Source organism: Parasteatoda tepidariorum, chromosome 5, assembly GCF_982258835.1.
Source record: "Parasteatoda tepidariorum strain Cologne lab strain chromosome 5, Ptep-v5.0, whole genome shotgun sequence".
In the NCBI taxonomy this organism is placed as follows: domain Eukaryota; kingdom Metazoa; phylum Arthropoda; class Arachnida; order Araneae; family Theridiidae; genus Parasteatoda; species Parasteatoda tepidariorum.
Window position 1 is genome coordinate 110,454,071 of NC_141759.1, and position 14,101 is coordinate 110,468,171.

Sequence of the window (14,101 nt, forward strand, 5' to 3'; positions counted from 1 at the left end):
AGGAATATAAATAGCAACCCTCGTAATCACCTTTAAAATACATATTTAAAATTATCAAGGGAAAAGAAAGATCAAGTCGGGACTGATGGATAGCTATAAACTGTTCGACCTGAAAACAGTCAGACTTAACCGAGATTTTAATTGTTCAGTGGTGTACAATGCGCAAAATAAGAATCGAACCACCCTGAATAACTTTTGATCTAATGGTTGAATCTTCTCGTTCTAGGACTCAATCTTAATAATTTAGGAGGGTGACTTCAAATATGCTAATTAATTAGTGCCTGCGATATTTTAAATTGTGAAATCAGACACAAAAACGAATTTTCTCTGAATAACCATGCCTTTTTTTCGACGAATTTAGATTTCTGATCCATAAAATATCGAGGGTAGCCGCAATCTCGAAAAAAGGATTCCAGTAGTTTGGTTTAGAGAGTGGTCTAAGGTATGAACCGCATAATGTTAATTTTACTTTTTGCATGTATCGCCATATCTCGAGAACTTTTTAAGCGAATCAAAAAGTTTTTGCTCACAAGTATAAAATTCGTTTATCGATGCACAAAATACTTTTCAGTAAATTTTTATGATTTTTTTAATTATTTTCTTTAACATTAGTCGAAAAAACTTTCAATTGTGAGCTATAACGTTTTTTACATCATTTACAAAGAATTTAATTTTACATGACAAAATACAAAATTTAGGTGACTTCGGTCGAATAGTTCCTGAGAAATCTAATTTTGAAAAAGTCATTTTTTTAAAAATTCGATTTCTCAGGGACCATTCGCCCGATTTTAATCAGGAAGGAGGAACTTTTCGACAGATCTCAAATATTACATTTTGCATTGTCAAATTATATTCTTTCAAATGACGAGAAAAATTGTATGCCTTACAGTTCAAAAGGTTTTCGACTAATATTGAATAAAATCATAAAAAAAAAAATAATAAAAAAATACTGAAAGCTATTTTTTGCGTGGAGTAATCTTCAAATCAATTAATTTTATAATTGTGTTGAAAAGTTTTTTGATTAGCTTAAAAATTTCACGAGATATGGCGAAATATGCAACAAGTAAAATTAACACTTAGTGATCCAAACTTCGGACCCCTTTCCTGGTCGATTCGGACACTGTTTAACACATTGCGACTACCCCTACATTTAGGGAGTCAGAAATTCGTCGGAAAAAAAGGGATGTTTATTCAGAAAAAGTACGTTTTTATGTCTGATTTGGTAACTTGAAATATCGTCTTCATTAACTCATTAGCATATTTGAAGACATTATGATTTTTAATGAATGCCTCTTGATCCATTATGATTGAGTCCTAGAACTTGGTGATCCAATCATTAAATCAAGAGTTGTTCAGTGTGGCTTGTTTTTTTAATTTTAGCACTCTACAATAAGTCATTCCTGAAAAGTCATTGATGTACTGCTTTTTTTTTCTAGAAAAAGTCAAATTTTACACCTTTGTGTTGTAAGAACGGGTGTTCCACTCAGAAAGAAATACTTTAAATTCAGTCATAAAGACTTTTTTGTGCTTTTATTGCTGAAAAAAATTTTCAAGGAATTTTTAAACTGTAAAGACATACAAGATTATGCTTAACACTGTAAAATTATAATTAAAAAAAATTACATTTTAAAAAATAAACATCAAATGCAGCTACTAAATTAGTGATGCAACATACGAATATTTGGTATTTAGCCTATACTGCTGAACGCAGAATATTCATTTTGAACGAATAAAGGAAGAAGCTTCTGTCGAAGACAAAATTTAGTTCGTTTACATCTGTCTTTCTCCACCCCCACTTCCTGGGAAGGGTTTATTCAATTAACAAAACCATAATGAAGATAAACAAAATTCTGAAGAGTCCGATTAAAAGATAAATTATTTTGTGAAGGGTCCGTTTTTAAGGTAAAATATTTTGTGAAGGGTTCGTTTTTATGAAAAAATATTTTGTGAAGGGTCCGTTAACGGACCCAAATTTCTTCTAAACAGACCCCTGTAAGGGGTTTTCAAAAGTTTTTCAAAATATTAAAATAAGGCTCTATGTAATTTGAGAAAGGGGTCAGCCCTGTATTTTGTCCTTAGCCCTGTAAAACCTTCATTTCTCCTTGGAAATTATTTTCTTCCTCGGCTGTATTGCCGTGAATGGCCGAAATCAAGAGAATGTCGACTTTCACCGGTGAATGTCAACAATCGCACAGTTGATTGTCCGAAATATTTGTTATGTCCGATTTGATATTAATTCAATTATTCGTTGATATTAATATATTTATTCGATATTTTAATATCTTCTGAGGATAGATTAGGAGAAACATCAGTGTTCAGAGTACCGGACAAATGTATACCGTGCAGTGGCACTGAATCTTAAAAAACCATCAGTGTAGGGTATACCGGGCAGTAGCACTTAACTACACGTGGTATATATTTTAAACATTTACCAAAATGACTATGTGATTGTCAACATTCATCGGTGAAAGTCAACACCCACCCTTTTCGATCATTCACTGTAACATAGACACAAGGGGGGGGGCGAAAGCTTTGGTTATCGAAATGAAGCAGAATTGTGCTACTATAGGACTAAATCTTATTGTCTGTTAGTGTGTGATTATTTAGAAAGCATATAATGAACTGCTTTATATCTGTAATGACCTATAAATAAAAATAGTTTAAAAACAAAATAACATAAGAGAGTTTTCATAGTTAAAATAAACTGATCTACACATACAAGGTGAATTAATCAACAACACCCCTGTAGGGTAGGTCCTTCTTGACTAGTAATGTGTCATTCAGAATTTGTCTGCGTTTTAACCCACTGACGGTTCTGCACGTTAAAAGTTACATTTCAACCTGCAGTCTTCTCTGCATATAGCGAAACCGGTTTTTCCATGTTAATAGAAAGGGGAACAATGTATTGGAGACAAACATTCTCCCAATTTTTCCCATTTTCAAAACCACCAATGGGTTAAACCAGGGGTCTGTTTAGAAGAAATTTGGATCCTTTAACGGACCTTTCACGAAATATCTTTTCATGAAAACGGACCTTTCACAAAATATTATAACATAAAAACGGACCCTTCACAAAATAATTAATCTCTTAATCGGACCCTTCACAATTTTGTTTATCTTCATTACTGTTTTGTTAATCGGATAAACCCTTCCCAGGAAGAGGGGGGGGAGAGAAGGACAGATGTAAAAGAACTAAATTTGGTCTTCGGCAGACGCTTCTTCCTTTATTCGTCCGAAATGAATATTCTGCGTCCAGCAGTATAGGCTAAATACCAAATATTTGTATGTTGCATCGCTAATTTAGTAGCAGCAATTGCTGCTTCTTTGTTAAAATTAAATTTTTTTAAATGTAGTTTTACAGTGTTGAGCATAATCTTGTATGTCTTTACAATTTAAAAACTCCTTGAAAAAGTTATTTTGCAATAACGGACCCTATTTGTACAAATTCGCAAAAGCGGACCCTGGTTGAAAGAATGTGACTTAACGATTATTTTATATTCGCAAATTACGAGTAATTTTTTTCACAATTTTACCTAAAACGGACCTTTCACAAAATGCCTGGACAGACCCCTGGTTAAATAGAGCTCATTTCTACAATGAAGTTAACCGATCTGATCCCACTAGTATTAAAGTAATATTAAAGCAAAAGTCTAGCGAAACACTCCAAATCATTACTGAGGAAAGTGAGACTGCAGCATCAAATTCTATTTGATTGCTGTAGGAATAGTGGGAACATTCCTTCATACTTGATCAATTTTACTCTTCTCGTGCTAAATATACATTTTTGTTGTTGCTTATCTCGAACATATTTCTTTCGTTGCCTTTTAGTACGACCCACGATCGATCGAACGATGTTCGATGATCTGACCATCAAGGCAGGTCAGCCGATCAAATTCGACGTCAACGTGTCCGGTGAACCCCCTCCTAAAATCACCTGGCAGATAAACGACAAAGACTTGAAGAGCGAAACGAGGACAACCCTCGAGAATGTTGACTACAACACGAAACTCACGATGAGGAGAGTGACTCGGGCAGACAGTGGAAAATACACCATAACAGCTGTGAACGACAGTGGAAAAGATGTCGCTTCTGTCAACGTCCTGGTAGTGGGTAAGTTAGTCTTTCATTCAGTTATAGCCTCAAACCTACAGCTGCATTTTTAAAAATAGCGTCAACAGCACGAGAGATGGAAAAAGCGATATACAAAGTTACAGATCATCATCGAATTAGTACAAATAGACATGTTCCCATCAATGCTAAGAAGCTGCGTTTTATCGAATTTTATTTTTACGAAATTTTCTAATGTGACACGAAGAAACGAACTTAGAAAAAAATATTTGCAGCTAGATAACTTTTCTTTTCTTTAACCTTATGCATGGGGATCACTCTTCAGTCCTGGAAAAAATCATTGGACTAAATTCCGTTAATATCTCTTTCCTATTTGTTTACTTAAACTAATTTCTTGTTTTTTTCTTTTTAAAAATGTAACATATTTTCTGTTAAATATAAAAAAATTATTTTTCAGGAAACAATGCTATTTTTCTCAATTATTGCAAAATGATCAAGTATTGATGTCACACTGCAATGACAGAATAAGATTTGTACTATTGCTGAATTTAAAATTTTTTTTAAGTTACTGATCCTCCTCAATGCGTTGGCATGTTGTTCGAAAATAAATCAATGTTTCTTTTTTTTTAATTATAGTGCTACAACAAAAAATAATGGTGTAGCAAAAAATAAGTTGAGATATAAATGACTTCAGAAGAAATGTAACGGTTTTATTATTCAGTTATAGGTGAAAAAAATCTACACAATTAGCTGCTATTTTTGTTTCGTTTGCTAATAATTAATTAAACGAAGAAAAAAATTTTAAATCTGAAGCCATTATCACAGAAAGGTAAATTTTGGAGTCAGTGAGTTATAAATTTCTGAAAATTCCAGAAACAATGATGTACCATAGTAATTTGTTTAAAAAAAAGTTCAGTCTTGAAATTATTTTAGAGTGCCACCCATGCTTATGTGCTATGCTTCTTATTGTCCCCTTTAGCTTTCACAGACTTTTTTTTAAAACTCAGTTTAGGAGTATTGAACCGGAGATACTTTTGAAACCTTGTTGTTTTGTCTCTCTTAACTGCGCATCCCACAGAAATGAACATCGAATCTATTTATAATTTGTAGATGCTCCCCTGTCTCCAGAAGGTCCACTCGAAGTGTCTGACGTGCACAAAGAAGGATGCAAATTGAAGTGGAAGAAACCCAAAGATGACGGCGGTGTGCCACTGATGGGATACGAAGTCGAAAAAATGGATCCAGACACTGGCACCTGGCTGCCGGTCGGTAAAACAAAAGAACCGAGTAAGTTTATACTGATCGGTGTATTTCGAAACCCCTCCATAATCCATAATCCATAATCACATGAATCTGTTTTATGTAGGTATGGATGTTACGGGTCTGACTCCTGGAAAAGACTACAAGTTCAGAGTTAGAGCGCTCAACAAGGAGGGAGAATCCGATCCGTTAGAGACTACCAAGCCCATAACAGCTAAAAATCCATTCGGTATGCACACACTACTCATTTGATGCTTTTGGCTATAGAGCAGCTGTTCCCAAAGGGTGTTCCGTGGAACCCCAGGGTTCCGTTAACAGTGACAGAGGTTCCGCCGATTAGTACTTCTTATAGCCAGTGATGAGTTTCAAAACCTCAGATTGTATTTAGATGCAATCTATAATTTATTTCATATATCGGTTGTCTTTATGAAATTAATTCTAAGAATATATCAATAAAATAGAAATGTAATTTTTCAAAGGACAATATAATACAGTGTGAGCTGCATTTTTAAAAAGTGCTTAAAGGTGCTTATTTTTTGTTTTTTAAGAGCCCTTAAATGTGCTTTTTTCATTGATTGTTTTTAAAAAAAAGCTTGATTTTTCCCTTTTTCAAAATGAGATTTTTCCTTTACTGTGCTGATTTTCGCTTCAAATTATACATAAAGTTCACATTGTTCGATTCAGCGTTTTCATAATTAATTCAACTCCAATCTATTTCGGCGTATTGTCAGTCCCTAGCGTATGAAAACGCCATTCGTTTTACATGATTCAAAATTTCATGCTCTTTGACAATTGTTAAAAGCAATGCCAAAAGGTTTTTTTTTTTTTGACATGATGGTTAAAACTAGATAAAACTGTCAATTATCAAAAACTTTTCAACCCTGCCTAATTATGTTTTTTTAAAGTGTTTAAAAATATTGAGTGCTTGAAAAGTACTTATAAGGCGCTTATCTTTTGTTGAATAATTTGGCTATAATATCCTGTAATATTCCTAATAACAATATACTGAAATAAATTATGAAAAGGACAGGCATTCATAAAATATTGCGCTAGTACTTCTAATCACGCTTTTCCAGTCAAAATAATTGTCTTCCTTAATAAAGAGATATGTTTACTTAGTAACCATTTGCAACATTTGTAGCAGTTTTTAAAAATTTTCATTTCGAAATAAACCATAATTCGGGTTATTTTAACTTATTTATATTATTTATTTTCAACTTATACCCTGAAAACAAATTCTTAATTTGAATAAATATAGCGCAAAAGCTGGAAAATGTAACTTTCGGATATCAATGATAAAACGATGAAAATTCTTCCTTCCTCTAATTAAATATTTCAAATATAGTCTTTAACAGGCTATAACGTTCACTATTACCTTAAAAAACTTTATTTATAAAATCGGGGGCTACCTCGAAAGAAGATAAATTATTTAGGGTTCCGTAGCTGAAAAATATTGGGAGCAGCTGCTATAGAGGGAATAAAACCTAACAAAGTACTTGTTTTACATCAACAGATGAACCAGGAAAACCCAATAAACCAGAGGTTACTGATTGGGACAAAGACCACGTAGATTTGAAGTGGACACCTCCCGCATCAGATGGGGGATCCCCCATTACAGGATACATCGTTGAAAAGAAAGACAAGTGGGGTGACTGGGAAAAAGCAGTGGAAGTTCCCGCAGACGAGACCAAAGCTACAGTTCCAGGTCTCATCCAGGGTCAACCCTACGAGTTTCGCGTTAAAGCCATCAACAAAGCTGGGCCAGGTGAACCCAGTGCTCCTACTGATCCAGTTATTACGAAATCTCGAAAAGGTAAGTTCGAATTTTGAGTTAGAATGAACTTAGGCGTTATTATGAGTGCCCTTCGCGCGTGTATTCCGATTGTTCTTAATTTTTTGCTTAACATTAGAAAGACTGAAACTTAGTGTATACCTACATTGCCCAAAAGCAGTCAAAATGACTTCCTTGGGGAATCTAGTGTTAATTGAAAAAATTCTAGGAGTCCCGAAAAATTGTTGATAATAAGGAATAATTTTGATAATTAATAAGGAATACAAGCAAACTAAACACTACCGAATTTGTCTTTCCAAATGTTTCGAGTAATTCCATCAAATTTATATATGATAAGAGGATAGGTAGGTTTTGTTATGCTGGCCTTAGCATCCAGCGATATTTTTTCAATTTCTTTGGTTGCAAATGCTAATGTTTTTTTTTTTCTTTTCTAGTACGTTCTTTTTGCAACAGTTCAGTGAAAAGAAAAATTTAATTGTAAATATTCTCAGGGACACTCTCCAACTTTCGCGATAACTACTCCATACTGTGGTAATGGTGATAAGTGACTTCGAATGAAGTTATGGGGCCAACAGTTATGGACTGATTTAAGTTGGGAGATGCATGACATTTTTGAAGTTATACTTCTTATGCGACTTCCAACAAGGTTGCGTTAAACGTTTAACGCTACATTTTTATTGGCCGGGAAATCACGTGGTTGGATCCAGTTTTCCCTCATTCATTTCCATATTGTTTTGGTTCTCACTAGCATAAAAATAATAAAAGTATTGTTTTTCTATAAATATTTTTTTAGTTTGTTTTGATACACTTATAATTTAATAGGATAGTATTTTTTATTTTCAAATTTAGTGGATAACAATTGTAAAAAATGAGTGAAAACAATCCCACGGACAATGCGACGGATTTAAGGTTGTGTCAAGGTACGTCTCTTGTGAATATCAATTGATTGTTAGGTTTTCTCTTCTGAAATCACATTATGTCACATTCACATACATTATTAATACAAATACATTTTCGAGGGCGAGACGATGAAGCAACCACAAGCACTGGTTCAAGAGGTCCACGAGGGAAAAATGCACAATATTACCGTGATTACAGAGCACGGAAGCGAGCGGAGCAGGAAAAATAGTCATTGAATAGAACTAGTGATCCTTCTACGACTGCTGATTCTTCTGCAATTAACGTCGCAGGTTGCGAAGTTGCTTAAATTCTCTTTCATTAGAAATGGTTTTACTCTTGTTTCCATGGCAGCAGACAAGTCAGAGTTCTCGTGAAAACTGTTCAGTATCTGTGAAAGCTCCTGGGTAAAAAATCGTCATCGATTGGATATTTTAACACCATTTAGTTTATAGACCAAGATATGTATGGTCAGTTAGGATTATTTAACAATTTATTTATATTTTCTATGCACTTGATTAGTACCATCTTTCTTCAGCATCTAAGACATTTAAAACTATCAAAAACATCAAATTTCAGGTTATTTATATTCCATTACGGGGACCAAAAAGCAATGTCGTTTCGGCGCATTAAATATTCGCTAGTCTTAAAATTAATACATTAAATATTCGCTAGTTTTTAAATTCATTTTCGATCTGGCATTGAAAGGTTATTGCTAACGAGGGTGAATATATTAGTGATAAAAAAATAAAATATTGATAACAAATATCAAATGCACCGAAACGACATCACTTTCCGGTCCCCCTAATACATAGTGCACATTGAGACAGATTATTGCAACAGCTTGTTGCGCAGCTTCTGAATGCTGTTCTTCAAGAGTCCTGTCATCACGTGATATTGTTATTATTATTTGAATTAGGTAATATTTGCATTTTGCCATTTGTTTAAGTTGTTCATGACTGTTAGATTATATTAATTGTAAATGTTAGTAAAAATTAACTCCATCTATGCTGATTATAAAAAACACGAAGCATTGCTTAAGTTTGGTGTATCTACCACTACAAAAATACAATTTCAAATTCCCTAGTATATAAGACATGCTAACTCAATTCTATGTTGGGGTACCTCTTCATGGATAATGGTTGACATTGTCGATATCCCCTTATTGGAGACCTTCGGACCTGATGTGAACACCCCCATCTTGACAGTAACTCCCACTGCGATTTGAACACGCCTACTTCGATAGATGGTCCCCATTAAACAATTGACTTGCTACTTGTGACTGCGACATTATCCACCTCCTCACTCTGCTGCTACTCAGTCTCGATCACACAGAACGTCAGGCTTGTGTACACTCGACTGCTGATGGCAACATAGGAGCCACCACGATCGTGAGCTTAATACAGCTCACACGATCAGCATTTAAAAGTACGGTGATCTTAATACAGCTCTCTCAGCTTCTCACGAAACAGCAATGAATCAACTGGTGATATCCCATTCATCGCATTCTATCCCAGATAAAATTCTGGTGGGGGAGTACTGTAGTGCACTACAAAAGTACAATTCCAAATTCCCCAGTTTATGAGCCATGTTAACTCGATTCTATGATGGGGTACCTTTTCATGGATGATGGTTGACATCGTCGATTTCTACTCTCCCCACAAGTTTATATAAAAAAGCAAGAATGTAAAGTAATTTGATTTATTGATTTTAAGGATACATCTGTATGAGTATGAAGTAAAATTTTACAAAATTGGTGATATTTTTGAAAAATTGTAAAGATTTTAAATAATGTCTCAACACGTTCTGCCCTAATATTTTCTTGTGTTTTATAATCTTACAGTTCCTCCAAAAATCGATCGAAGCAATCTGAATAAAGTTCGAGTGAAGGCAGGACAGTCATTCCACTTTGACGTGAATGTGTCCGGTGAACCTGCACCCACAACAGCCTGGCTGCACAATGGCAAAAAATTCTTATCCACTGATCATATAAAGCTTGAAGATGTTCCCTACAACACCAAGCTGAACGCCAAACATGCCAAGAGATCCGATAATGGTAAATACACCATCTCTGCCACCAATGAATACGGTAAAGATGAAGCAGATGTTGAAGTCATCGTCCTAGGTATGTCTTCTTCTTAGAACGTTCTCAAGATAATTATAAATTAGTTCTGTCAATCAGTAAAATATATCCTTTTTATGCACCAAAAAATATAAATATGTTTGTTTGTAGATCATCCTTCACCCCCTAACGGACCACTGAAAATAGAAGATGTCCACGCAGAAGGCTGCAACCTGAAGTGGTTCCCACCCTCTGACGATGGTGGTGCCCCCATTGACCACTACGAAGTTGAAAAGTTGGACCCCCAGACTGGACAATGGGTTCCAGCGGGGGAAACTATTGGGGCAGACACAAACCTGAAGGTAAATTCAATTTAATACTGCTTTTATAATACAATAAGAAAGTATGTATACTCCATACTTGGATTTAACCATTATTTCTGCAAGCTATCATAGTTTAAGTGTACCCAAGTCTTGATGATCCCATCAAAACATTTTGATGGTTTATGTTGGTTTCAGTGCATTTCATGATGGTCCAACATCATTGAATGGTCTGCATCATCCAACATTTTTCATTACGTTTTCATGGCTTTTGATATGCCAGCAAACTTCCATCGTTCCATGATGGAAAATGCTACTTTAATACTGTGATGGTTAACCATCAAGAAAAGTTTGACTGTCATAGACCAACAATCCATGATGATCCTTGATGGTTCCAACTATACATTTCCCTGATGGTTTAATTGGAATTCTGGTTGGTTCTATTGAATATACCATCAGAACAATTTGGTTTTTTTATGTTGGACCATCATGAATCAATCCGAATTCCTACATTGGGATAGTTCATGATTGTTCTAACATTTTATTTCGAAGATTCTATGATGGAAATTCGCAACATTTCAACATGAACAAACCATCAAAACAAGTTGCTATTCTTCTTGGACCATCATAAAGCAGCCCGAATTCCTACATTGAGATGATGGTTACTTTCCAAAAAATATAATAGTTCATGATAGAATTATTGATGGTTACCAACAAGATTATGTTGGTCCATCAGTGGAAAACCATCAAAAATTATGATTTGGTTATGGTAAGAAGTTGTACATGAAAGACACGCTCTTAAAACTGTATTCCCAGAAATATAGTTTTGAGCAAACTACAACACATCATATTAACGTTTTGATGCGCTAGAAAAAAATGGCATTTCTTCTTTACATGACTGGTTTATTTATAGATCATATTATCAGAACAACGTATTGATACAAGCTTGAAACACACTTACATATGTTACTATGTTATACACATACTATGTTATACGCATATTCTACATACATTACTTTTAACTAATTAAATGTATATAAATTTGCTCCTAATGCAAATGATTTATTTTCACAGGTGAAAGGTTTGCAACCCGGAAAACCGTACAAGTTCCGTGTGAAGGCCGTAAACAGACTTGGTGAATCTGAACCTTTAGAAGCATTTCAACCCATCATAGCCAAAAATCCTTACGGTTTGTTTCTTTCTTTATGAAAACATTAATAAGTATTATTTACATTAATAAGCACTACATTTAAGTGACAAATCCCTGACACCCGGTGGCTTCGTGCCACAGGTCCTTGGCTCGATCCTCGGGCTAGGAAAGTTTTGCTCAGCCTTTCATTTCTTCAGTGGATCGATAAAATGAGTTCCAAGCGTGCTTGGGAGCTAATCACTGGGAGTTTTGCGTTTGACTGAGCATCCAACGGAACATCTGCAGGGGTCTGTTTAGAAGAAATTTGGGTCCGTTAACGGATCTTTCACAAAATATCTTTTCATAAAAACGGACCCTTCACAAAATATTTTAACTTAAAAACGAATCCTTCACAATATAATTTTTCTCTTAATCGGACCCTTCACAAATTTGTTTATCTTCATTATTATTTTGCTAATCGAATAAACCCCTTCCAGGGCAGAAAACAAGAAAGATGGATGTAAACGAATTAAGTTTTGTCTTCGGCAGACGATTCTTCCATTATTCGTCTGAAATGAATATTCTGCGTTGAGCAGTATAGGCTAAATACCAAATATTTGTATGTTGCATCTCTAATTTAGAAGCAGCAATTGTTGTTTATTTTTTAGAATTTAACTTTTTTAATTATAATTTTGCAGTGTTGAGCATAATCTTGCATGTCTTTACAATTTAAAAACTCATTGAAAAAGTTTTTTTTTTGCAATAATGGACCCTATTTTCACATTCATAAAAGCGGACCCTGGTTGAAAGAATTTGAGTAATTTTTTCACAATTTCACGAAAAACGGACCTTTCACAAAATGTCTGGACAGACCCCTGATCTGTCCCTGCACCCCAGAGTCCAATGTCAAAGATGCACGCAATAGGCCTTGGCCCTTTATGGGCTGTCGCTTCACTGAGTTTAGTTAAGTAAAGTTTCTCGCTTGTTTGTGATATTCTGTCCTTTCTAAGTCCTATAGAGCAGTTTCTCAGTTCAAAATTCAATCAATATTAATATAACTATGGTACAATGGCATTTCTCCGCCCCCCTTCCAATGTAACAATATTATATTATTTTGTAGTTAAGTTTCATCATTGAGAGAAAAGTGTTGTGAACTCAAAATGTGACAATACATTCCTGCGGTGCAGTTTTTGCCAGCTGATAATTACATTTATGTTCTTTCTTTTTTGTTTTTATAAATTTCATATTTGTTTCTTCTTGACAAATCGTAAATTTTAACATTAATAATCATTGATACCATACTCTGTTAATTTTTTTTTATGTTTCAGTTGACCAAAAAGTTTAAATTTAGTAAAATTAATGTTTTATTGGTGCTGAAACTCTTTTTGTGTTCTAGATCCACCCACACCCCCTGGTCAACCGGAAATAGTGGATTACGACAAAGATTTCGTAACAATGAAATGGAAGAAACCGACCAATGACGGGGGAACTCCCATCACTGGATATGTCATTGAAAAGAAAGACAAATACAAGTACAATACTCTTTTGTTTTTTATTAACTCGTTTTTGTGCTGAAATCTTGCATTCAAAATTTTAACTGGTTCCTGACGATCTAGAGCGCTAAAAATTTTCGTGAAGCTCTATGACTGATGAGGATACAAATTCCAATCGTTTCCTGACATCTGAAAGCAGAATTTACGTTACCCGAGAGAAATAACCGCTATTTAAAATTTCTATCTTAATCCAAATAACTGGAGACCTCAAAACGCTGCTGGTGCTCTGGACTTAATGATTATCAGTTTCAATCATTTCCTCGCCACTTAAGACATAATTTATATCACCAGTTAAAATTTAGACAGAGATTTGTCTAACTAGAGCACTCAAAACTCTACTATAGCTCCATGCGCAGTCAATATTCCAAGCTTAATTTATTTCCTCACCGCTGGAAGCAGAGTTTACCCAATTGAATTAAATGCACTGGAAATTAACTGCCAGAATATAAAAAAGTTTCTTCCACTTAATAAAACAAGCTTACTGGTTAGTACAAAAAGAATTTATAACCATTTTAATGGAAAAAAGAATTTATCGCCAAACAAAGTTTCGATCGTTTCTAGACATAACCTCTGAGAGCAGATTAACCACAAATAAAATACTAACAGACAGGCAACTAACGTGAAATAATGAAAAAATTAAAAACCTGTAGTTTTATTTGACAAGAAAAGGAGAAAAGAACAACCGACACTAAAATGTAGTGCCCCAAACTTTTCTAACGAATTTCTATCACCAGCAGAAATACTCTTCCGCTTTCTTTCGAATGGGCATGAAAATAATTTGCTACTTTTTAGTCTACTGCAAAATGTTCGTTATACTCGTATTACCTAAATTTTATAATTGTTATAGCAATATGAAGTTAAACTTTTAATTAAAGTGACTTTACACTGAAAAAAATATCTAGCTTTTTATTATAAAACATTCTATGAAGAACGCCATAAATAATCAAAATATTAAATCAAGCATTATTAAAGGAAGTCTTGTTATCTTACAAGAAGGTTTAGTTGGATTTTTTTTTAATC

General features: G+C 34.3%; 1 protein-coding gene across 1 annotated transcript in view; it reads left to right on the forward strand.

The window, feature by feature from the left end:
- The window catches only part of LOC107453137 (projectin protein bent), a 307,623-nt gene that overhangs the window by 177,259 nt on the left and 116,263 nt on the right, over positions 1–14,101 (forward strand). The window contains exons 65-72 of the mRNA XM_087164780.1: positions 3,829–4,110; positions 5,179–5,355; positions 5,435–5,557; positions 6,842–7,141; positions 9,861–10,142; positions 10,251–10,441; positions 11,474–11,588; positions 12,925–13,060. Of these exons, the coding sequence (XP_087020906.1) occupies positions 3,829–4,110; positions 5,179–5,355; positions 5,435–5,557; positions 6,842–7,141; positions 9,861–10,142; positions 10,251–10,441; positions 11,474–11,588; positions 12,925–13,060 (1,606 nt within the window). The remainder of the gene's footprint in view (positions 1–3,828; positions 4,111–5,178; positions 5,356–5,434; positions 5,558–6,841; positions 7,142–9,860; positions 10,143–10,250; positions 10,442–11,473; positions 11,589–12,924; positions 13,061–14,101) is intronic.